General features: G+C 29.5%; 1 protein-coding gene across 1 annotated transcript in view; it reads right to left on the minus strand.

Moving 5' to 3' along the window:
• Nucleotides 1-1501: 1501 nt before the first annotated feature.
• The window catches only part of LOC107438800 (transcription elongation factor Spt6), a 57490-nt gene continuing 31887 nt past the window's right edge, over nucleotides 1502-27104 (minus strand). Inside the window, exons 20-37 of the mRNA XM_043046268.2 lie at nucleotides 24853-24929; nucleotides 22595-22730; nucleotides 21965-22102; nucleotides 19631-19798; nucleotides 19200-19327; nucleotides 17133-17298; nucleotides 15621-15810; nucleotides 14885-15033; nucleotides 13313-13453; nucleotides 12564-12670; nucleotides 10911-10999; nucleotides 10678-10793; nucleotides 9508-9630; nucleotides 7459-7692; nucleotides 6676-6880; nucleotides 5652-5797; nucleotides 4229-4383; nucleotides 1502-2171 (exon numbers count right to left, since the gene is read on the minus strand). Coding sequence (XP_042902202.1) covers nucleotides 1979-2171; nucleotides 4229-4383; nucleotides 5652-5797; nucleotides 6676-6880; nucleotides 7459-7692; nucleotides 9508-9630; nucleotides 10678-10793; nucleotides 10911-10999; nucleotides 12564-12670; nucleotides 13313-13453; nucleotides 14885-15033; nucleotides 15621-15810; nucleotides 17133-17298; nucleotides 19200-19327; nucleotides 19631-19798; nucleotides 21965-22102; nucleotides 22595-22730; nucleotides 24853-24929 — 2661 coding nt within the window. The 3' untranslated portion in view covers nucleotides 1502-1978. The remainder of the gene's footprint in view (nucleotides 2172-4228; nucleotides 4384-5651; nucleotides 5798-6675; nucleotides 6881-7458; nucleotides 7693-9507; nucleotides 9631-10677; nucleotides 10794-10910; nucleotides 11000-12563; nucleotides 12671-13312; nucleotides 13454-14884; nucleotides 15034-15620; nucleotides 15811-17132; nucleotides 17299-19199; nucleotides 19328-19630; nucleotides 19799-21964; nucleotides 22103-22594; nucleotides 22731-24852; nucleotides 24930-27104) is intronic.

The following is a 27104-nucleotide window of genomic DNA, read 5'->3' on the forward strand; positions in this document are numbered from 1 at the left end:
GAACTTTTTAATTGACATCTGTTTTTAATAAGGAGAAAGTGTGTCCAAACAGCTGTCTCAAAAGCCATTCAGAAGAATAGATAAGCCCTTTCTAGTTTCCCCGTGTGCAAGCTTTCTACACTATTTCCCCAATTTAGTGAAATTTAAAACAATATATTAGTTATACAAAATTAGGAAAAAAATATTTCATTTTTCAACTTAGGAAGATTTTAGAAAAGCATTATATTATAATGCTGGATTAATTTAATTTATTTTAGTGGTTAACATACAAGATAGACAGGTGGTCAGGCTATGAAGTTTTTGCTCCCTTATGTAAGATAAATTCTGTTCTTTGTAATCCAGCTTTACAGGTTTCTCTATATTCAATTAATGCTTTTATTCGTCTAAATATTATGTATCAATGTATAAAGGGATCCTTATACAGTATTTATATTAAAGAAAACAAATAAAATAAAATGCTAGTGCGGAATAATTTTATGGAAGCTTCTGCAAAAGCTATTTAATAAAAAGTAAGCAGAATGTTGCTTGGCATAAAAAAGGAGATGGTTCAAGCAGGGGTCTGTCCAGACATTTTGTGAAAGGTCCTGTTTTTGTTAAATTGTGAAAAAACTACTCATAATTTGTGAATATAAAATGAGCGTTAAGTCACATTCTTTCAACCAGGGTCCTGCTTTTGTGAATTTGTGCAAATAGGGTCCTGTTATTGCAAAAATTGCTAAAAACCTTTTCAAGAAGTTTTTAAATTGTAAATAGGTACAAGATTCTGCTCAACAATTGCTACTACTAAATTAGAGATGCAACATACAAATATTTGGTATTTAGCCTATACTGCTCAACACAGAATATTAATTTCAGACGAATAATGGAAACAAAATTCAAAATCATTCACGCTTCTAATAATTTCAATTGCATATTTTAACTAACTCAACTTGGTTATGTATCACTTTTAATGTGTTACGCATTAAGTAAACTTAAACAATTCTTAAATTTATAATATTTAATTTAAAAAATTGCCAGAAATTAATTTTTATTTACATAATATACTAGTAATTAATTTTATGAATAAATATAAATTGATCAATTATTTATTTACAAAAAAAATTATGATTTAATATTAATAAGAATGTGCACATGATGTTAGTCAAAAGTAGAAATATTTTCTTGGAATACTACATTTGGAATTTAAACTTAGGGAAACTTAGTTTGCTTCGAGCCGTCTTTCTCCTCCACGGAAAGGGTTTATTCGATTAACAGAACGATAACGAAGATAAACAAATTTGTGAAGGGTCCAATTAAACGATAAATATTTTGTGAAGGGTCCATTAACGGACCCAAATTTCTTCTGAACAGACTCCTGACAAGGTTATGCAAAAGGTGTTTTCTATCATTAGAAACGTTTTGTTCTGGAACGGCCCCAAGATGATCGATGGTGTGTAATCAGTAAACATACTCCCTAGAATTGATGGCTGTTGGTGATCATAATACATGTCAAAATAATCCATTCTGGTTTTAAATTAAAAATTTATTGATATTATTCGATTTGAATTAAGTAATAAAGATAAACATGCTCTAAGTAGAAATAATAAGATAGTTTTTTTTTTCTGAAACAAAACATTGTTTCAAGTTTTGAAAAGTGTTTAACATGAAGAAGAAGAGTACTATAACATTTAATTTAGATGTTTTAAAGGTGAAAAGAAAAATACAAATTTATTTACAAATGTCTATATACAAAATCTCTTGAATGGCAAAATTATCCAAGTTGAAATCTTTGAGCAAGTCATAAAAGTTTTTTCTTCAGCGGTCAAGGGTTTAACAAAACAATATTGTTGCAAATGTAAAAACAATAATATTACACCTGCTCATCATGTGTGTCGTGCTAATAAATTTATTTAGTGTAAAAATATATTCTCACAAACATTAAAAAAGTAGAGCACAAATACTGTTCAACAGTCATAGTGTGTTAACTTATTTTTCCTTCTTAGTATTCATCAATAAGAGGAGTCGCATCAGCAGGTGTAGATTCAATCATCATTGGACTTGGTGACCCTCGCATGGGAGTTCTTGGAGTTATTTGACCAGGCACAAGTGACTCTTGCCTATTTTTAGCCCACTGTTCTGCCATTCGTTTCCAGTCTTGTACAGAGGGTGGATTTGTATTCACTGGCGGAGCCCTAAAAATAAATTTAAAATGTAAGTTTTTCAGTTCCCAAAACATCATTAAGCTCACATTTGAGGACTTGAGTGAGTGTATTGAAGGATAACGGAAAAAATCTTACTCTTTGCAAATGTTGACCTCATTTAGCAATACACCATGTCAGATTTGTTTAGGCTTATTATAGCCAGTCTACTCTGGCAGCAATCACGAATCTTGGCTCAATACGGGTTTAAAGGGCCATTATTTTCTGATACTGGGGCCATATATAAGATTGTCTGATTCACTCGATATTTTACAGCCAATTTACAACCAATATGGGCCGTATATAAGCCGATATTGGCCCTATATAGGCCGAATATTAAAAAATCTAGACATCTCAATATTAGTCTCTTGGTTCATATAGAACCCATGTTCAGCCAATTTTAAGCCCAGTTGGAGCCATGGTGAAATTGTTGCTAGGGCATTTTGTCTAATTAAAAAAATGTACAAAGATTTACCTAATTCACTTAAAATTATTGTAATGAGTATTGGAATATATATTTTTTTCTGCTTAGCTCAGCTTTTGAAGAGTTAAGTCTAGTGCACCAGACTAGTTCAATAAAGAAAATGTATTTTTAATTAGTTTTAAAATAGCTGAGCTCATTTTAAATTTTAATCGTAGTTGAACAACTGACCCAATTTTTGGGTTTACGACTACTAATGTTCAACTCCGTAGCCTTGTAATTTTGAACCTAATCCAGATGACAAGCGAACTCCTGGATCAAGTATTGGGAGAAATTTTCCTTTGTGGAGGACTTTTTGATGGAACTAACCCGCATTTGCGTTACATGGAGAAGAAGACCACGAGAACCTCCCACACTTAGCCTGACGGCAAGGGGATTCTAACCTATGATCCGTCTACCACTGAGGATATTTTACATCAGCACTGTGGTCGGAATTCTAATCAAACAGCTATTGCAGGGATTCGTCTCATTGGAAGGCGAGCGCTCTATCCCCTGAGCCATCGAGGCTCTAGCTAAGCACACTGTAAACAGCAAGAATTGAGTAATGAATGATATATTCGCTTAATAGGCTAAAAAACATTTGGGCTCATTGTAATAAGCTTAAAAAGTGCCGAGTTGATTTGAAAATACCGAGAAGCAATTCAACAAGTCATGTATATATTGACAGTTAACAAAGAGCTGGGATTATTGTTATAAAAACTAAAGAAGCTCATTTCAAACTCTGTCAAATCATTGCTGAGAGATATCTGTTACAGAAAACATTTGATTTGGAATTCAAACTTGCATTCATTTTGCAAAGACAAACTATTTGAAGCACTGCGCTTTTTTAACTTGTGTCCCACCAGCCAAAATGCCAATAATTTTTGTGAATATTTAAATATTCAATAATTTTTGCGAATATTTAAAATTAATAGAAGTTCATATCAACATAACTTTCTTGAGTAGTTCACATAAATACAATTTCAACATACACATTCTCAAATATTTACACTAATCTGACTTAGTAACGTTACTCGGTAATTTTACAATTTCCATAATGCATTATTTACATCAGTGGAACCTATCATCCAAAATTCTATTAATTGGTCACTTCCTGTGATTTTTTTTTTCAGTTTCTCGCTTGCCGCTGCCCGGAAGTTGCCAAGACGTAGCGATTATTCCGCCACAGATCACGATACGGAAATCTTCCTATTATTGAAAGGTCATATGTATATATGTGTATGAACTTTCAACAATAAGAAAATTTTTATTATTGCCCATATCTTAATAATATAATCATGATTGAATGAATTGGGAAAACTTTGAATAGTATGAAAACAACGCTTTTGCATAATTCGTGACAAAAATCGATGTGATAAAAAATATTTCATTTTGGAGAAGGGAAGACTTGGAACTTCTTAAAAATGCTACGTACCCTGAGTTAGTGGTACAGAATAATGTGCACCTGCGCCATAAGTGTCATGGTCAACTACATTCTATTTGTAAACACTAAGCCTTACGGCTAGGACATGCACAGCCCAGTTATTGAATGTCAGTAGATAAACTGTATACTTCAAAAAGCGTAACTTACTTGGGTGTGGTTCTGGAAGGTGTTTGAGATGCCCAGTTCTGTTGGGGTGTTTGTGGGTACCTTGGAGTGGGTACTTGAGAGTGAGCAGGAGTTGGTACAGCATGATAAGATGGGGTGACCAGGGGTGTAGCAACAGGCTGAGAAGGAGTATAGGGCTATGAAAAAAATGTATCATGAACAATTAATTTTAGAAAATCATTTAACTTAGTTACATTTTTAAATTACCAACAAAGCAATATTTATGCGCACCCAAACATTTGTAAACAAAAAAATAAAAGCCGCCAAGATTCTACAAATATCTCTTAAGCCAGTTCCTTTCCACACCGCAAAAAGGCTAATAAAAACCTCTCTTCGAACAACATTTGAGGCAAAACTCTAAGAAGCAAATAAAAATAAGGACTGGTTGGAAGGAATTAAAGATATTCCGTCATGGCGAAGAGAAAAATCTGTGGCCCTTTTTCGCCTCGCCACTGGCCATGACTGTTTATCAAAACACCTGTATAAAATTAAAATCTNTGGAAGGAATTAAAGATATTCCGTCATGGCCAAGAGAAAAATCTGCGGTCCTTTTTTGCCTCGCCACTGGCCATGACTGTTTATCAAAACACCTGTATAAAATCAAAATCTTTTCAAGCCCCTTTTGTCCATTATGTAACCTACAAGAAGAAATGGACGATAACCATCTAAGACGTTGCCCTAATCTTCCTCCTGGGCCCTTGTGGGAACGATATTGGCGAGCGAGATGCATTATTACAGACCTATAGACTCTTTATTTTTGTAGCTCTAGTTTCCGTTTTTTGTTCTTTCTTTATATTGTTCTTGGCTACAAATTTGCCTTTCATGTCTGCCATTGGAAATAAAAAAAAAACATTTGTAAAATAATAATAAACGGCACCTTTTTAAACAATTTCTAAAAAAATAAAAATTAAAAAAAGTTATTCAATCATTCAAGCTTTGATTCTCAAACCAACAAACTTTTCACTCAATATTTATGTTTGTAAAAACTTTACAAGACAGGCTGGGAAAAAAAGGCTTCAACCCTATCTTAATACCTAAATATTTTATTTCACACGTTTGGACTAATGAGAATTTTAGAATTATTATTTGATATTTAACACTCATTCACTTTCACAAGCAGTAATAACAGAGGAAAGAAGATTACAAAAACACAATGTACTTTAGTAAAAAAATATAAAATTAACAAATATGAACATTAAATATAATAGAACAGAGGCGTTTATAAATAGCTTTTAGGGTTTACATATGCAGACAACATATCACTCCCAACTGTAATGAAATATTTGAGAGTAAATATGAACAACAACTTTAGAAATATTATAGCACTAGTTACAAACATATTTTTTGTAAGTATTTTTGAGATAATCTAAAGATGGGTTAAAGACTGAATTTTCAAAATACATACTTGATAGCTATAAGCACCACCAAAATTCGCAGTATAGTTGCTTGCACCTTGAAAAGCAGGTGTTTGACCAGCAACTTGTGACAAAGTATTGTAGAGCTGATTTGGCATGTTTGCGGCAACTCTTTGAATAGACTGAATATCAAAGGCTAGAAAAGAAAGATATTAAATGTGATTTGACTTTTGATAATAATATTTATTACACAACAAATATATATACTCTGACGACCAGCTGGTGCACCTTTTCATATCAAGTCATAACAGAATTTTTATTAAACATATTCTTCAGATTTTTTTTCATTATTCCATATTAAGTTAGGTAAAAAAAAAGTGAAAAATGTTACATTTAGCTTTTTAATAATTTATGGTTATTAAATACAGCATGAAACACCTGTTTTTTTCTGCCTTAAGGCAAAAGCTTGTAAACACTTCTCAACAATAATTTTTCAAATTTGCAGTTATTAGATCCAAGAGGAACAGCTATTCTTCATTGAAATTTCCTTAATTTACAAAATTGAAATTATTAATGAATTTTTAAATATGAACTAAAAAAAAAAAATTCTGACTACTTTCTTGGTTTTTATATATTAGTACAAATATAATTCTCTTAATCTAACAGATATTTGTTAGTTACTATTGAATTGTTTTATAATTAAAAAATAACAAAAAATATTTTTGCTCGTAATGAGAGCGCCAGAAATATATACATAAAAGGGATAACCGTGTCCCATCTGCATCAAAGAGATAACTAATAAGAATAAAATTTAATATTGCGATGTCTTGTGAAAAATAAATCATAATATTTTCCTCATTAATCTAATTTTTACATTGGTTTTGTAGTAATACAACAAACAGAAAATACACAAGATTTCTAAAAATTTATTTTAAAACTTAATACACAAATTCTTAAATAGGGAATGAAAAAACAAACAACTTTATTTAAAAAAATCAGAAGAGGAAAAAAAAAACATTTATAGACTGCACTTAACTCGATCAAAAGAAAAAAAAAAAAAGAAAGAACACGTACCAGCAATATTTCGGCTTGGTGTATTGCCAATATAAGAGGACTGTCCCATAGGTGTACGTGCAGGTGTTCGTAAGCTTGGAGTAGCACCTGGTGGTGCATCTCTGAAGTGTCTTTTGAACCAGCCAAACAGTTGATTTACAGATCGGAACTCATGACCTCGATAACTGAAACCCTCTGGCATAACTGTTATAAATTCATGGCGAACCTAAAACATTCCAAACAAATTATTATTTAGAAGACAAAAATAAATCAATATTAAACAAACTTTTTCAGCTGGAAACTTTCAGAGACAAATTTATTGGGGAAGACTAGTGAAACTAGAATGTGAAAAAAAATAACCTTAAATAAAACATTTTAATTAATTTATTTGTAATTTTTTTCTTTAAATTTGTCAACTTTTTCTATAGCTTCGAAAACAAAAACAAACAGATCAAGTAGAGTTTCTGAAATAATAAAAATACATGCACGAACTTGTAAACAATATAAATAATATTTACATACAGATTATAATAACTAATATCCAATATAATAACCATTAATTGCTAGATTTTTTTTTTGTCCCTAGAGTCAGAAAATTTTGGATTCTTTACTAATTGTTAATAAGAAAAATCAATGAATTTACTTAATTGAAATGCATTCAATCAAAAATTACTAATTTCTTCCATAGACTGTAAAATTAAAATTAATTTTTGATCTATTTAATTAGTCAAAAAATTCTTTAAACAAATTATGGGCAATTATTGTAACTGTTAGAATATTTTACAAAGAATCTGGTTTTATTACCTTATTCCTAGGAAGATAAGAAAGTAGAAACTTTGCTGGATATTCTGCAGAAGCAGAGACATAATAAGGTATTTTTTGAGGTGCTTTGCTTTTCTCTGCAGTTAATATTTTTTCCATTTCCTCTTTTTTACCTCCATTAGCATCAACATAATATTTAAAATTCAGCAATTCTCTTGCATAACCGGCCATGGGTTGCACATGCCTCGCAATTATTTCATCAAGGTCTTCAAATGACTAAAACAAACAAGAAATAACTCATTATACAAACATGAGATTATTTAAACAGACACTATTTTAATAAACACTCCAGTTTCAATTGATTGTTTAAATAACTTAAGACTGCTCGAAGGAAACAGTTTATATAAATGAGCATTGTTTCACTTGATTGCTCAAAAAAGCTTCAGCTGTTTAGAAAAAATTAAACTTCAGTTTAATTTCAAACTATTATTTAAAGTGAAGTTCGCATGTAATAAGGAGGACATATTGTACAATTAAATTAGTTTCAGCCGTGATGACTCAGGGGATACAGCCTTCCAATGAGGTGAACTAGGTTTGAATTCCAGCGATGGCTGGTTGGTACGAATTCTGCATCCAGCTTGCACTGAAATAAAATATCCTCAGTGGTAGAAGGATCATGGGTCAAAGACGAGTCCCCTTGCTGAAAGATTAACCATGGCAGGTTTCCGTGGTTTTCTTCTCCATGTAATGCAAATTTCTCCTGAAACTTGGTTCAGGAGTTCCCATGTCTTCTGGATTGTGTCCAAATATCAAAGCTATGGAGTTGAGCATTAGTAGTCATAAACCAAGAAATTGGGTAGGTTGTTCAACGACGGTTATAAAATAAAATAAAAATTTAAACTAGTTTATTGTAAATGAATCTAGTTAATTGTTCATTTTTAACAAATACTTAATATAATGTTTCTCAATAAAACTACATTGTTGCAAGCATATTTTAGATCTAGCAAGGTTTTTTCTCTTTAATGTTGCCAATGAATAAGGTTTTCCCAGTTTTTGTGGTGAAACTTGTATATAGTTACTTATAAATAGATAACTATAAATAGCTTAAAAATTTCCATTTATTTGAAATTCTACAACGAAAGGCAATGAAAACTAACAATGTGAAATCATCTTTCATCTTATCAAATTATTACTACCTACGATTAGCCTATATGTTTTAATTAAGCACGATATGAAAAATAAGAATGATCAAGAACTTGAAGTAAAATCAAATTATACACTGTTTTAGGCATTGCTTTATTTCTATTAGCTAAAACATCAAACAATAACTATTCCACCCAAATAAGCCGATTGATTTTAATCTTAAATCCCTGTTAAAAATGGTTTTGAAAACAACTTCACTCTTTTTGTTTTAATTTTTACAGCATTTTAATTCTTAGAGAAAATAAAGAAAAGGGCTTGAACAATTAAAAAAAGGGTCAGCCATTTTTTTTTAAATTAAAAGCAAAGAGGTAAAAAACAAAGTAGAAAAAAAAGAATCCTTTCTAAACGTCTTTTTTTTTTATTTAAAGAAAAATTCTCGTTTATTCCGATTAGAACTGGCACGTTTTAAGATAAAAACTCTTTTAAAAAATAAAGACTTAGCCGGCATGGAAATACCAAAACAAGTGCAAGAACAAATAAAAAAAAAACAGTGTATTAAATTTTTATATAATGAATAACAAATTATAATTTACACTAAGTGTTCAGAGATTAAAAAAAGTGCAGAACAAATAATGCATTTTAAGATTTTATTTATAGTGAGTACAAAATCCAAATCACACTTATTAAAATTGAAAGCAATCAAGCAATCTATCTAAATTGCAAATTTTTTTTCATGTTTTACAGACTTATTAAAGAATTAATTAAAACAGGCTCAAAAAGTTTTAGAATAATTTTAAGATTTCAACACACTGAAAAAAATTGATGCTATGTAGAGAATGGCTCTTAAATAAATAAAGTTTTTGTAGTAATCAAATGAATTTTATTAACTCCAATTTGACCAAAATTGTAAACTAAACTTTACATGCATTGGTACAAAAAAGTTGTTACCTCATCTCCAATAATTAAGGAATGCCCCAAACTAAAATCATTTTCTTTCCCTTCCTCTTTTACATCAATATGGTGATTGATGTTGTCTGCAACTTTCCAAGTAACTGTTAGGTGATTATTACCCTAAAATGAAACAGAATATAATAATGTCAGACAATTTCTCATAACTTTATTTAACTTATTTAATTTTATTTTTAAATCAACGTTGATAAAGCGTTTTCAGCCGCAGGACTTAAAGAATAAGATACGATTTATTGGGTGCAATACATGACATGAGTCAGGGTTGATACTCAAATCCGCAAAAAAAAATTCTGTGTTTTCCCTGTGCATATTATATATACAATATATTAAGAGGAAACACAATTGTTGCACTCTTGTGTGAGCTATATTGGGCTAACTATGCTATTTTTAATTTTTGGAAAAAAAAAATAAGGAACCGCTGAACATACTTAAATAATGCTGTAGTAAATGAAAGTTTAGTGTAGTTGGAATAGCCCATAGATTGTGCACTGAGTGGTCACCATTTTTTAACCCAGAGGCAGTTTAGCAAAAGGGCAAATTGGGAAAATGTTTCTCCCCATACACTGTTCCCCTATCCATTAACATGAAAAAATTGGTTCTGCTGCAAATTAAAACGACTTTTTACGTTCAGAACCGCCAGTGGGATAAAAGACGAAAATAAGAAACAGAATTTCTTGTATTTTTCTAGTTTGTAAAGGAAAAAAAAATCAAAATTCCTTGTTATTTTAGGTGATTTTTAAAGTCCCTGTATTTTTCAGTTTTTTCTAGCAGAGTGGAAACCCTGTAAGTTACAAAATTTGCATTAATTAAAAAAAAAGGAATTATACTCCTGAAAGTAAAGTAAAGCATTCCCGCAACAACCCATTCAGTCATTTAGGTTGAAGATCCACTTATTTCATAACCAACGCCATAATTGTGGTCATCATTATGTACAAGCTGCCTTTACTTCCTACACAAATAGGCATCCATCAATCTGAAGTAAGGAGAACTGTCACTGTAGATCGAACTGCAGTCCTTCACAATGATAGTTCATTGCATTAAACCACTGAATCATTTTTTTAGAACTTAAAATTGTTAAACAAAACTTAATTATTCAAACATTAAAGATTTAGAATGGAAACAGTTTGTTGAGAGAAAAATAAAGCCTACCTTACTACTAGGTCGAATAATGACGTCACCTTGGTCCATTGTATTAAGTAATGCTTCTGCCTCTTTAAAACTGACATTTTTAAAAGATGGGTGGATAATAACTCGCTTCAGGTAGACTAAAAATAAAACAATGCATTAGAAAATCCATTTTTTTTTTCATTATTAACTGCAAATGCATTCTTAGCAAATAAAAAAAAGAATTAGGCATAGTTGATAAATACTAATAAACTCACCTTGCCTATTTTGTTTCTTATTACTGTCTTCAACTTTTTTTCGATCTAGTTCTTCAGCATCATAATCATAATATGAATCCTTTGGTGGTCTAAAAAAAATGTAATAATTCTTTATAACTGGTAAGAAAAGTAATTAATAATAAAAACCCCAACATTTTCTCACATTTCTAACCAAATTTTAAAGCCCGTAAAAATGTGTAACATGAAAATAAAGATTCAAACTTCAGTGAGAGTTAGACTTCAGATGGCCATTGTATATTAGCAAATCTTGTAGCAGGCAACAAAAAAAGTAAATCAGGTCAACATTTTTCAGTCAACAGGTAATTTTTTCGAGTTTTGTGTGAAACTACAGAAAGGCGCTTTCTCGGGCCGGGGTGTTTTAACAATATCTTAAAAATCTAATAAAGTGATACCATTCCATTTTTGAATTAACAATAAAGAACTGAAATATCAAGTAAGTGAGCAGGCATAAGCATGAAACACAAAAAAACATCTTTTGGACTGGAAAAATATCTACTAANAAAAAAAAAAAAATCAGGTCAACAGGTAATTTTTTCGAGTTTTGTGTAAAACTACAGAAAGGCGCTTTCTCGGGCCGGGGTGTTTTAACAATATTTTAAAAATCTAATAAAGTGATACAATTCCTTTTTTGCATTAACAATAAAGAACTGAAATATCAAGTAAGTGAGCAGGCATAAGCATGAAACACAAAAAAACATCTTTTGGACAGGAAAAATATCTACTAAAAAAAAACAAACATCAACATTGAATTATTCTTTAAGCCATGTCTTTCTAAGGAGATATTCTTGAACTCATTATTTAATCAAGTTTTATTCCTATCGTATTACCAAACTGTTTTAAAATTTACTATTTAGTATGTACAAAGCAAAAAAAAACAACACCCTGGATAACTTTTAATCCAATGATCGGATTTTCATGTACTAGGACTTAATGGTTTGAGGGAATAATCTCAAATAAGATAATTAGTCAGTGCAGAGGATATTTTAAGTAACGAAATCAGACATTTCTCTGGAAAAAAAAAACATACCTTTTTTTTTAAAGACAGATTATGATTTCTGACCCCTAAAATAAAGGGAATATCCGCAATCTGGGAAATATGGACCTTACACTATAATCAGGAGAGTGGTCTAATTTTTTCTCCAATTTTTTTTGCAAATTTTCACATCATCTTGAGAAATTTGTAAGCGATTTGAAAAATTTTAGGACAGAATTATAAAATTTGTGTTTTCAAACATAACTTCAAGCAAGAAATAATTTTTTCAAAATTATTCATATTTTTTAATATCTTTAAAATTTTGTGTGGACAAAATTTTTATGAACCATTTATTCCAAATTTTACACTTCAAAAAAGTATACAAGATCAGAATGAAGAAACATATCCAATGAGGGAGCGAAAGAAATATGAAGGAAACTTAACAGCAAAAGCAGTTCAAGAGGTTGGTCAACATTAGCGAGCAGGTGGCAGAGCTTACAGCTTACTCATTGGATTGTAGGATTTGAAAAATTCTATTATACTAGGTTAGTATAGAATCTAATAACCTGTAGTGCATGGTAACTGGCAAAAAAATAACAGGATTCCTAGTAGTTAGAGATTATCTGTAAAGTATGAAGTGAAATAATAAATAACATTACCTCCATTCATTATTTTTATCAGCGAGATCTGATGACCTAGATGTCAAATCAACAGCAAATCTTTCAACATCAATTTTAGTGATTCGAGCATGAAGAGTCATTCTCTCCTGAAATAGCACATATCAACATTAAATATAGAAGTGCAACTTAAATTTAACATATTGAAAAAAAGAAAGTATAGTTTGCCTATGGTAAGACCCCCCCCCCCCGCGCAATGAAGTTTGAGGGCGTCTGCCGCTATGGAAACAAAAATAGTGCATTTAAGGGAGGGAGGGTACTCCTCTAGGGCTAAGACGATAGACTGCAAGAAAAAAAGATTCCCTTACTCTCGCCAACCCAAGCCAGAATCTGTCATAAATGATGACCTCACGACCCTACTTGAAATAGTTATACCTCGATACCATAGTCACAGCCACGGGTCCAGACAAATGGCATGGGGAGTTCTTACTTTAGACAACTATAAGAAGCCCTATTAACAAACTCAAAACAATTTTTGTTCTTGTGAACAATATACAGCAAAAAAAGGAAAGAAATACCATCATACTTTTTCAACTTGACTTTTCAATAATTAGAGACAATTCCTTATTACATTTCTGAAGAAACTATTTGTTTTAACGCTGAATATTGTATCCTCAGATTGAAATTTTTAAAAATAATCCTATAACAATTTGGTGGCCAAAACATAAATTAATCTACTTTGGTTTTCATAAATTAAGCGACTTAAATACTATAATGGATAATGAACTTACCCTAACTCTATCTTCAGGATTGGATACATGCTTGTCACTTAACATTTTTGTGTGAATAAATCCAGATAAACCATTATCAAGCCTAACTCTTACTCCCACAGCTTGGCCAGGACAATTACTGCTGTCGAAATGGCTCCACACCTGAAATAGATTGAAAAATTAAACACAGAAAACAAAATCAATGGAAAATGAATTCACCCAAGAATAATAAAGAAAAAACACCAAAGAATAATTGCAGGAAGTGTATATGACACTCTTCAAATAAGTAAGACTAGTGTCAAAATAGCCAAATATTTTTATACCAAATTAGCTGATTTATCATTGGCTTAAATTCTCAATAATTCCTGTTATTTTCCGTGCATACAAATCTTGTTACAAGGAAAAAAAAAACATTTAAACTTTACATTACATTTCAAGAAAAGTAAAAACATAAGGTTTTGTCGATGAACAGTTTAAAGTTTTTTTGTGCATCAATACAACAACTAGGCTAAGCAAAATGAACAAATAAGAACAGGCATTTTGAAATTTGCATTTTTATTCTCTTGCTCCACACTTTTATACATCTTGCATGGTGTCCCTGCAGCAGAATTTTTTCGAGCTATCTGCGACTAAACTCTCTATCGACTAAACACTCTAAATATCTTTCTGCAAGATACTTTTAATTAAAGCAAACATATATGATACTAATTTAAAATAACAAATATGCTGTGTTTACAAAAAAGAACTATGAATTTTTTTTTTTTGATTGAACACGTAATAATTTTTTATTTTAATACTATGGATGATTCTCACATCTTGCTGGGTGAAAACACACAAATTATTTGGGCGTCTCTTCAAATTATTAAATTTTGTAAATAATCATCGCAATAAAAAAAGCAATTAAAAATCATGAAATCCGTAGTAGTAATAGCCGAAAAAAAGATCAACGACGAAACCATGCGAATCGGACTCCTCAAACACATATTTCACTTTGAGATTTAGTTGTTGTAATAAAAAAGCATCATATAAAAAATATTGTACTTAAAAATTATGGAGAAATCAATAGCAATAACATCCAAACGTTCTATAGAATTATAGCCTTAAAAAGTAAATACTCAAATGCAAGATTCAAAATTTCCACTTTGTTTGAAATATATCGTGATATTTAAAATCCATGAGAAAATCAATATCAATAACAGTCGAAAAAGAAACAAAGCATTACAGCGATTTACGATACTATTTGCGTAAATTGTGCATGTCAAAAAGTGATTATCTAAATGCATGATTCAAATATAATGCATAAATTTTTGTAGAAAAGAAAAGTTAAATTTTTTACTTTTCAAAAGAAAAATCTTTCTGCAAGAACTCTGTAACGTTCTGCGACAATGTCGCTCAGTTCTGCCACGAGGCTTGGTGCTAAATGGTTGTGATTGGAAGTTTGTTCTGAGTCTTTGATAACTTTACGAATTTCCAGATACATGTATAAACACATGTTTCTTAACTCCCAGAAACACATAAAAATTTAACTGTATTGCTAAAAAAAAGAACTTAATAAATAAGAGAAATTAATCATAATATAACATAAAAACTTACATCACTCAATTCAGGAAAGTTCTTCTTCAAACAAAAAGGACACTCCCAAAGATTAGTTTCAGCATTCCGAACTGGATTTGCATTTTCAAGTTGATCATGTTTTGGCTTCCTTCTAGCAATATTAATAACAAAACATAACACTAATTTACCTGAAAAAAAAAAAACAACTTTTTAATAAGTAGGCAGTAAAAAAACTGTGTATACAGGGTGTGAAAATCTCAGTTCTTATCCTTAGTAAGTTCGGGTTTCCTCAGTTCTTTTAAGTACTTTTTTAAGCACTCAAAAAATATTTATAATCACATTTCAAAAAAATTAAAAAATAATAATTAGGATCTGTGCAGTAATAAAAATATTTTTTTCCTCTATTGATTAAGGTTTTTAATTTATAAACATAAAATCAGCAAAATTCAAAAACATTTTCAAAAACTTTACATAATAATGATTAAATAACTAGTTTCTGATAAATATTGCAGTGAAAATCATGCATTTTTTGTAATTTAGAATGACAATCGACACTGCAAAAAAAAATAAATCTCTTTTTAAAAGATAGAAAATTAAACACTTTTCACAAACCCCGAATAATAAAAGCACCTTTAAGGGCTTTTCAAATATGTAAATCAAGAGAAACACCTCCAAGCACTTTTTAAAAATGTTGCACATCCTGATATAATACCAGCATTTAAAACAATTTTAAGTAAGTCAACTAATGTCAAAAAATTGTTATTAAACACAGTACCTATATAAAATGTTTCAGGTGATTCTTTAGTTAACATATTGAAAATCTCTTCAGGACTAGGAGATTTATATTCAGATCTCAGATCTTTATATTTATGATTTAGTTCAGCTCGAATATCGTAAAGTGTGATGCTTTTATTTCCATAATTCTGTCTTTCTAATTCCTCAGCAAAAGCATCTAAATCAAGATCCTAGAATAAAGATAGTATATAATGTTTAGTAAGACTGTAAAAAAAAAAAAAAAAAAAAAAAAAAAAAAAANAAGCTAATCAAGTTTCTTAGTAAAAAAGCAGCAGAAAAAGTTCATTTCAAATCTTTATCACTTAAAAGTATTATTAATTTTATTAAAAGCTGTTTTTAAAGAATTTTGATAACAGTTATCATTCTATTAATTATTACCTTAAAAAGTAAATACAGTAGGGAACCGATTATCCGGAACGATCGGGACCATCGCTATTCCGGATAAATGATTTTTCCGGTTTTCTGAGTCGCTACAAAAAGCCGTTTTTTTTATGTTTAANCAAATCTATGTCACATAAAAGTATTAATTATTTTATTAAAAGCTGTTTTTAAAGAATTTTGATAGCAGTTATTATTCTATTAATTATTACCTTAAAAAGAAAATACTCAAATGCACGATTCGAATTTTCCATACTGTTTGAAATATATCAGGATTTTAAAAACAATGTGAAAATCAATATCAACAACTTCCAAAAAATACAATAAAAACATTACATCAATTTACAATACTATCGGCGTAAATTGAGAGCGCCCAAAAGTGATTATCTAAATACATGATTCAAATATTACGTCAATTTTACGTTTATTAGGCAATTTTACGAAGATTATGTTGCAAATTTCTATAGAAAAAAAGTACAATTTCTTACTTTTTAAAAGAAAAATCTTTCTGCATAAACACTACAACATTCGGCGACAATGTCACTGTGGCGATGCGATTCCGCCATGGGGTTAATGATAAGTTACAATGATACAATTGCGAGAATAATATTTATCTCGAAATATAGAGACATTTAATATTTTGATAGTCATTGCAAGACTTTTTAAGTCTTAAGGCAAAACTTATCCAAGTAATTTTCTAATTAGGCATATTTTTCAATTTTATATAGTACTAATATAAATGGAATAATAAGGGACTGTTAAGTTATTTTTAAGGCTATTTTAATAAAAAAATTATCTTATTAAAAATTATCAATGTAATAAACAGTTTAGGATGTCTAAGAATAAAAAATAAGTATTAACAATGGTTACAAATGTAATATTTAACCTAGGCTCAGGACAATTGAAAACAGTTTAGGACACGTGACACACTTGCGTCCTTTTCAAAATCCATTTAGGATATCACAGACCTGCACTTAAACTTTAAAAGAAAAAATAATAAAATAAATAAAAAAGATTCTTTCTAAGAACAACTGGTTCAAGTCCACTATAATTAATTCATAAAAAAGGATTTCTTCAATGCTTGTGTAGTGAGAAATGAGTAAGATGAGCTTGCCTTCAGTTTTTCTGGATTTTCTAAAATTTCCTCTAAAGCACCAGCAGGATTGACATCATCAGATGTATCATCATATTCAAGAGCATCAACAGCCATTTTACGAGCCCATTCGTATGCTTCTGGGTGAACACGAGATCCATCTAACACTTCAACATAGGTCTCCGTACTGAAACATTTCAAACAATGACCGTTAATGTCTCTCTAACAGTTGAACATGTTTCTTCACAAGTGCCACAGTTAAAGTTTTAAAATACTTTCATGTTTTATTTTATTTTTGGCTATCATAGCTCCCAATAAGTTTCAGCAAAAGAAAAGAATTAAAGAGGACTTTGGAGAACCATTAATAGTTTAAAATCATTTGCATTCAGGAACCGTAATAAATGATAACATTAAAATTAAAAATACACTAGCTTGCAAAAGTCTTTGGTCAAACTCAATATTATAGATGGTTGATTGGAAATGTAATAAATAATGTATAATTTTATTCCTAAACATACTTAATATGCTTATCAACCAGAAGGCAAAGTTAGCGCTTTGAAAGTAACTTTGAATCAAATGCAATTTTCATAGCAGTCGGGTGTCTGTTTTTCGTGACGCGATTTTCTTACATCTAAGAATTGGATGAAAATACAATTGAAAGATACAATTTTAACAAATAAGTATAAGTTTTGCATATTTACTTACGGAAATCGTGATTTTAACTTTAATTTATTACTGACATTCATTTTTGAGGAATTAGTTCTTACAAGACTCAAATTATATAAAAAAAGAAATATTCAACTGAACTGAGTGCAAAGATTTAAATTTTATCTAAAGAAGAATACATTTTCCATTAAATTGCAAGAAAAGTAAAAATTCTGAAATCAAGAGTAATATATATGTTGGCTTGACTAAATAAAATGGGAATCAACCAGTCCGCTCCGGCTGTCCTTTGATCTCCATAAATGCGTCCTTGTCTTTTTTGTAAAAATAAGCTGTCATTCCTAAAAATTGTTCCCTCTTTCTTTAGGAAAAGGTTCTCTCATAACCAGCTGTTTTAATGAAAATTCCACTTCTAATTTATTTAATTACTGATAATTACTTAATTTCATATCTTCATTTTAGTAATATTTTTCTTATGTTGTCTAGTTATATAGTTTGAATTCACATGATATGACGACCCCTGAGATATTCACTTTTTTTTTTTGGTATAAAAAAAGTGGTAAACTATATTCTGTATTATATACTTATAATTAAAGTACATAAAGTGGTAAAGTAAAATAATGAATTTTTTTGTGTTTTCAAATTTTAAAATTATCTTTATTAAATAAATACCGTTTATTTAAAAATGCACCATTAAATATTTATTTGTCATAATTTTCAGTTTAAAATAGAAAGAGTGAGAATTATTTAGTGAAATATGCACACACAATAGTATACAAGGGTAGTTTAAAAATTGAGCAATTTTTGTTTTGACATAATATTAGATATTTTGATTAATTTTATCAGTGGTAAATGAGTGCCATTCAGAATTCAAATTGCCCATTTCTGTGAGGAAGCACCCTGTCCATATTTATTCTCAGAGAGAACTCTGCAAGTTAGCATGAATCACAATTCTTTAAAATAATTTTCAATTTATTTAAAAAAGGACCAAAACACTACAAAGAGAACTAAAAATGCACTTTGGAGGGAAATAAAGCATATTAACTGGAATCCCATTGGTCTATTAATGGCCCTTTTAATTCTTTTCTTACTATTTCACATAAAGAATTGTTGGTGAATTGATCAAACATCCCATAGTGGTTTTTGGAAGAAAAAAAAAAAAAAAAGAAAAGAAAAAAAAGAAGCTGAACTTCGTGTGACAATGTAAAATACCAAACATGTTTTCGAAATTATAAATGAAACAATTTTAATTACAAGATTAACTGTGATAAAAATCGCTTCTCAAAGGAATGACCCATATTAAATAAACATAGTTATTATAACAAATTAAATAAACATAATTTAAAAATATTTTTTTATGAACATACATCAGTAATTTTAAATCATAAAGAAAAATTAAACTAGTTATGAAATAAACCCACAAACCTGTCTACTAAAGAAGACGTGTCAATCTTTATGAATCCAGCACAGTTAACAAAAACTTTGGGTCCCATTTTGCAAAAGGTAATTAACTGTGTTCTGCTCTCTAATTGCTGATTGGCTGTTTTTAGAGTCTAAAACAAAATTTCTGTGATCATTACTACATTACAATAAATAAAAATATAAAAACACTTAATATTTATGTTTTAAATGATATGTTTTACAGCAGAATAGTGGTGAAAGAATACCAATATGTTTAAATCACTGACTTTACATACCTTATTTCAATACAATCAGAATTAGTTTTAATTGAACAAAAATCAAGCTTCGTTTTAATAATTAATCACAGTATATTTTTTACTGTGAATACACATTATTTATCCACTGCCAGAAGAAGCTTCATTAAAACAACATTGAAAAGAAATAAGAAATCTTACCTTGACTAAAAATGTCCCTTTTCTAGGTCCCAAGCCGCAAACAAACTGTACTAAATTAGCAGTATGATTGAACTGGATAGCTCTGTTGAAATCGACGCCAACTTCATTTGTTCGATTTACAAACTCTAAATTAAGGGCATTGACAAGTTCATCTTTATTCACCTCCCCCTAAAAAGAGGAAAAAAAAAAGCATAAATTATATCTCATATTAAGGCTTTAAATTTTGATCATTTCATTTCACCAATAACAACCAATAAAACAATAGTAAGTACTAAAATTTAATATATAAACAGGAAGAAAAAAAGTTTAATATACGGCCAACCGAATATTCAAAAGGGCCAAATATCGAATAGTTGCTGAAATTTCTTTACATCACTACTGTGCATTTTGCTTTATTTTAATTAATTATCAATTTTAAATAATGCTTAATGGTTTTTGTATTTTTTCCTCACTAGCACAACTCAGTCAACTATGTTTTAAATTATAATAATTTACTAAGTTTTACAGATTATTTTTTGAATGATTAAATACTACATGAAACTATTCCTACTTTATTATAGAATGAAAAATAATCACATTTTAAAATTCTTATTTAAAATTTCATTTTCACTTAACTTTTTTTAACTTTATTTAAGTTAGTAAAGCATGACGATGTATCTTTCCTTTCTTTTTTCTTTTTTGTAATTTTCCTTTCACCTATTATTCGCTGACATGCACGCGGAAAACATATTTTCCTCATAAATGGAAGCAAAAATTAAATATAACATACCGCTCCTTAACATTGTTCTCATGGTCGCTGATCGGAGGGAGTAAATAAGAATTTGACACTTCCCCGCCTCCTTCACAAGGAGAGAAAATAATCCTCCCTTTCCCATGTACTCTGGAATCTCTGAAAGCTTTAAATCTTATTGCTAAGTATGTAAAATCGCATGNCAGTATGAGACAATTACAATAACTAATAGTCTGCATTGAAGTAATAAAATACCGATTTTTCTACATATTTAATTATTTTTTATCTCTCCCAGAACCTTCTATGGGCCGAAACGAATGTTGCTCCCTAAAATTATTCCTCATAAGGCATACATCCTACTAGTTTATTTCAAAATTGGAGAGTCACACTTCCCTAGTTTCCCTTGTAAGAGGAAACAACAATTACTGTGCTCTTGTGTGAGCTCTATTCAGCTAACTATATTCATTAGTTATAATAGCTGGAAAAATTTGGAGAAAAAAAAAAGAACAGCTGAACAAACTTAAATAATGCTATAGTAAATAAAATTCAGTATAGCTGAAATATCATCCTTAAATATCCCATAACCCTTTGAGCGATCATCATTTCTCAAAAGAGGAACATACAGGGCATCTGCTACATTTCAGATTTTCAATTTCATGATTTTCCATTACTAATTCTAAGAACTTTTCATGACTTAATGAAGTTACTATTTTCTCTGACAAAAACACAACAATAAATTTAAAAAAAGCCTTATATTAACATTAATTGAAATGATAGGTATAACCAAAACTGTTATACTCTGCATATTTATATCTATAGATTTTAAATTAAAAAATCAGACTTAAGAAAGAGTTGAAGCAATAAAATAGCTGAAAAAAATTTAAAAGAAAATAAATTTTTTTCTTCAGAATTAATTCTAAAGATACTTTTCTTTTTCATCGGAAAGGAAAGAAATACTCACAATTTTTCTGCTCTCATTTCGGAATTAAAAAAATTTGCCAATGACTGGCTTGCTTTAGCTGGAATTTGAAGTTGATATAATAAAGAAAATAATATTAACAAAAATTCTGAAATCACAGAAGTTTAAAAAAGATAATTCGTCCTAGAAATGATATTTTTTCATTCATTATTTTAAAGAACACCATAATTTTTAAAGAACACGATTTTAATAAAATATGACTGTGAGTGGTGATTTTGTTACAAATTCAGAGCACCGTGGGGGGTAATTTCTATTTTATAAATTAGATACTTCGGCGACCTAAATCCATGACTTTCCATGATTTTTTTTAGAAAAAAAAATAGTTAAAATCATGACAAATTTTGTTCAATACCGAAATTCATGACTTTCCATGATTTCTCATGTCTTTCCAGGTGCACAAATACCCTGAATATAAGAAATAAATTTCTCTGCATTTTCCCAGTTATTTTAAGTGATTTTTAAATTCCCTGTATTTTCCAGCTCTTCCCCTATTCACCCTGTGAAGTGGCAACCCTGCTATACAATATTAATTTATATTGGTTTATTACAGAATATGAAGAATGGTCATTCAACTTGAATATTTACAAACAAATAACGGTGTTTAAATCAATGTTGATTCTTTTACCTGTAAAGGATGATACTTTAGACAGAGAATTTCTTCATCTGGGGTACAAAGCTGTGAAAATTCTATGAGTGGATCCTGCAAACGACGAGCAAGAGAAACACCTTGCCTTAAAAGCTCTGGATAATCTCTAAAGTCACTCTGCAAAGAAAAATAATTTAAAATAGAAATTAATCATTTCAAATTAAAAAAAAAGTTTTCTTTATGTTTATGAAGACCAAATGCTCATTGCACAGTAAGAACAATTAGTTCACTTAACATAGCTGTAAGAATTCCAACTGAAAAAAAATATTTGAGTTTAAAAATATCTATTTTTGACTAGGCAGTCATAATTTTTGAAATTTTAAGTTTTTGATAACTAAATTATAAGTGTCTCCATTTTGGAATATCAAGGATTGAACAGTAAAGTTACGCAAATAATAAAGTAAAAAAATTAAAACAGCGATTTTCAGTTATGTATCTTAATTTTATAAATGTAGAAAAATCAGAACACTTAAATTTATAAACCAATAGAAAAAATTAGATGGCACCACTGGGAAACAAATACAATCGCACCCCCAGTGCCTTAATGGCCAACAACAACAGAAAAAATAAGTTGGAAGAATAAATAAAAAATATGATACAAATACATACAACTCCTCTATTTGATTTGGAAAATAAAACTGCTAGTTCATTGTCCATAATTTCAACACTAATGGGTGGGAACTGCTCACTATCGATTAAATCATTCACTATTTCCTTAACATCTGCCACAATCATTGATGCTTCCCTAGAAATCAAATTTTGTATAAGTTATCAACAATGAAACAATAATTTTCACACAATAATTTAACTGAAATTTAATGAAATAAGAACTTTTACAGTTAATTCATTTTTGGAAAAAGAATCTTGTTGGGAAGCTTTTTACTCTTGACACAACACAAAGTACACGTTAAAGAAAGTAAACAAATCCGAAAAATCCATGTTTAAGAAAATGAACACATCCCAAAAAATGCGTGTTTAAAAAATTGACACATCCCAAAAATGCCTGTTTCGGGAAAAAGGACACAGACCTAAAATGTGCATTTAAGAAAATGGACACATCACAAAAAAACATGTTAATGATATAGGAATTCTCTTACGAATATTATTCTCTTTTAAAGAATTAAACTAATGGATTAAATAAATTTATAATGCAACATTGTCAATTTGTCCAAAACACTAGGACTTTTTAAAAAAAAAGATATTAAAAGTCAAAAGTTATGTTTATAAGGTTGTCACAGGTCCTACAAATTTATAATTGTGATATTAACTTGATGTTTTCAACAATTTAGAATTTTGTTTCAAACCACCATATCATTTGATGTTCCGAATGCAAAGACATGCCCGAAAAGTAATATCTGCAATATACCCAGCCTCCATGATCACCAAGTCTGAGACTTTTTGCCTCAATAATTATGCCTAGAATTAAAAAAAGTAAGAAAGAAATTCCTCATTTAGCTGTTAAATTAGTGTTGAACACTGAAAAGACATATTTTTTCTACGTCCATTTATTTACTTAAACACGCATTTTTAGGATATGTTCATTTTCTTATACACATTTTAAGCTGTGTCAAGAATAAAAAGCTCATTGACAACAAGTTAATATTAAAAAAAAAATAAGTTATACTTTTAATGATCATTTTATTAAATAGGCTACACTATATGGTCAAAAAGCACTAAATACTTGAGGATTTTGACACATTTTCTTACTTCTTTAAAGTATTAAACAATGCTATGAAAGGTTAGGTTTATGTAATTTAGATATGAGAGGGATCGGGGAATCAGCAGAAAATATGAAACCAAAGTTTCCGATATTTAAAACTTAAACAAAACAATTCTCATATACATATTTTATTACTCGCGAGTCTGATAGAATATTCATGCAAAAGTTTAACACATTGGAAAATAATTTTCGCTTCAAATTTTGTGATTTGTTGTAATGCTTAAAATGCTAAGACAATAAATAAATGATGCTAGTAATTCTCGAAATATCTGTCTTTTTTTTTCTTCCTTTTCTTTTGTATAAAAGACAGTCGGACTTCTATTTAACGAACTTCCATTTTGCAATATTTTTCGAGGAACCAAGAACATTTTGGAAATCTTTCGTAAATAGCTTCAAAGTAATATAACTCAACTAAAATAACTTTTCAACTTTCGTAAAGTAACTAACAAACTTTTCATTGAGATCCACTGCCCTATTTCTTGAAGATTTCAAACTTATAAACGCATATTATGGGGGAAATGAACTTGAACTGATTTTCAAAGCCACTTAATTTTCAGAGAAAGCAGTATAATCTTTTTTCCCTTTTAGTCTGCATTTCAAACAAAAAACTCAGACTAAATTTAATGGATTTCATTCGTAGCAATTAAATTTAAGAATGCATGAGGTAATGAATGTTTAAAATTGCTTTTATAATAAATCCAGATATAATTTTACACATAAATTTAGCTTTTCTTAGTTGAAAATGTATGTAGCATGATAGTGTAACATTGGATAATGTCTTGCTCTATTCTTGCTTTCTATGCAGATTTCCTTTATGGTTAAGATTTATAAAGTAAATTGTAGATACTAGCTTGCAAGATGTAGCTGCATCAGTTGCTATTTTAATTATGTCTATAATTTAAAACTTGTTTTGTGTTGTTTAAGTATTTCAAAAAGTGATTTTCTATTTAACGAATTTTCCATACAGCGAACTTATTTTTCCGATTTAGTGACTTCGTAAAATAGAGGTTCGCCAGTATTGCTATTTTTCACAAAAATTAAGAATAACAAATAATGCAAAATTAAAATTGCAACAACAAAAAATAATTTATTTTCTTTAAAAAAATGAGGACTTAACAGAAGATGGAAAAAAAAAATTATAATATACCTCGATTCACCAGCTACAACTACAACATGAGGTTTTTTCTTAAGAATGAGTTTTCTTAGCACATGCAAGTCTGCCTCCTAAAAAAAAAAGTTAGCAATAAAAGCAAAGAAAAATAAAGGAATCTGTTATAATATTATACATACATGTATACACATACACACATGCATATATCCATACATACAGAGAGCGATTTTGTTGACTAGCAAAGTAGTAGATTGCTAGTTAAAAAACAGATGCTAGTTAAAAAAAAATGCAGATTAAAAATTGCTAGTAACTTCTTATGGCCAGGATTTTGATAATTTTTTCATCCCTTTCCAAGTGGTTTTCCAAATTCTGATTTTTAATACAATGTTATTACAACAAGTGAATTTCAAATTAGAGTTATCTCTACTTGACACGCTTGATTAACAACAATTTCATTGTTTCAGATGCCATTTTCAGATTGTTTTATTGGCAGCTACTTATCACATTCTCGGCTATTTACATAATGATTTTAAAAACTCCAATTTTTAATCATGATGTTATTATGACGCACGAATTCTGATTTCACCACTTTTTGACCGGATCAGTTCGTGACTGTTATGCTGTGTATCCAGGTCATATTCTGACTGTCTTTTTGAAAGTTATTTATCATTTTTTTGACCATTATTGTTTTTCAAGCTCTGATATTTACAGTACAATGTTGTGATACATAAAGTTCTAATTTGAGTAATACATTTGAGTAACGATTATCAGATCTGACTATGAGTGGGGATTTTGCTACAAATTCAGATGTGATTAGATAAATTGCATTTTAAAAATTAGATTTTTCGGCAATCTAAACCCAAGACTAACCCTGATTTTATTTAAAATTTTTTTTAGCTAAAATCATGACATTTCATGGCAAAGTTTGTTCAATACGCAAAACCCATGACTTTCCAAGTGCGCAGATACCCTGTATTTATTAAAAATGACACCAGCCTAGCAGGGATTCATCCCCAATAAAATATTGTTTATTTTACATGCTTTACTTCCTAATACCTACACACTTTTTTGTCTGGACCCACATTGGAAAGGTATTATCATTGTGTGAGGAGCACTCTAAAAAATTTAAACGAAAATAGAACACATTAAGTTAAAAATATATACAAAATAAAACAAATTGAGCAAAAAACAGAAATGTAAAGAAATTACAGAACAGTACACAAAAGGAAATCTATATAGTGAGGAGTGAATTAAAATGAACTTATGCATACTGGACATTTTCAAGAATGATTTAAAATATTTTCGTAATAAGATTGCCAGATTACAAAATATGAAAACAGAAGCATAAATAAAGTGATATCTTATGGCACGTTCTTACTGCAAAACTGAAGCCCGTCTAATTTGTTAGTTACCTTGGATGGGCCTGAAAATGGATGTGTACAAGGTAATATATACACACAATACAATTATACTATGGCATACCTGCCAACTTTTAATTCCTTCAATTATGATTTTTCCCAGTGGTATTAAAAACGGAATTAAAATTTCAATTTTAAGCAACGAAATACGTTGTAATTGAAAAAATCTTGAGTAGGAATGATTGAGAGTAATGCATAATAATATATATGCGCAAGATTTTTAAAAATAGTGGTGATCAAAATCATTTAAAAATTAAGTTTATAAAAGAAAAATATTTACTACCACTTTAAATGTAAAAATAAAATTTTACGCCAAATGCGTAAAAGTTGGCAGGTATGTGAGCTTTTTAAAAAGTTGGCTAAATCAACGATCTGCTAACTTGTCGATTTTCTGTATTCATCTAGTACAGGGGTGGCGAACCTTTAAGCAACAACGTGCCATTTTTTTCAAGAAATTGTTTAATGAGGTCATAGACGTGCCGTCAAATCATTTTGACTTTATGATTATTGGGAAAATAATAATACTAAATACTATCAACTCAAAACTCTTTATTTACTATGAAAAAAAAAATATTTTGCAATGTCTCAGTTGTATGCGTAATTCAACTTAAAGTAACATCAGTGTGACCTCTGTTGTTGCAGATTAGATGACAAAGAACTTATATTAGGTTGTAAGATGTTAGTTTAAGCAGGACTGTTAAATTTGTTTTGCTAGTTATTTATTGTTAGCTTGTTTTTTATGGTTATTAATTGTTTTTTGGAATTAATTGTAAATTTTTTTGTTAATAATTGTTTTTTCGTTTTTGCTTTTTGTGAATTTCAATTTAATTGTTAATACACTTTATAGTAAACTTTGTGATCGGTGGCGTG

The sequence above is a fragment of the Parasteatoda tepidariorum genome, chromosome 2 (genome assembly GCF_043381705.1).
Source record: "Parasteatoda tepidariorum isolate YZ-2023 chromosome 2, CAS_Ptep_4.0, whole genome shotgun sequence".
NCBI lineage: Eukaryota > Metazoa > Arthropoda > Arachnida > Araneae > Theridiidae > Parasteatoda > Parasteatoda tepidariorum.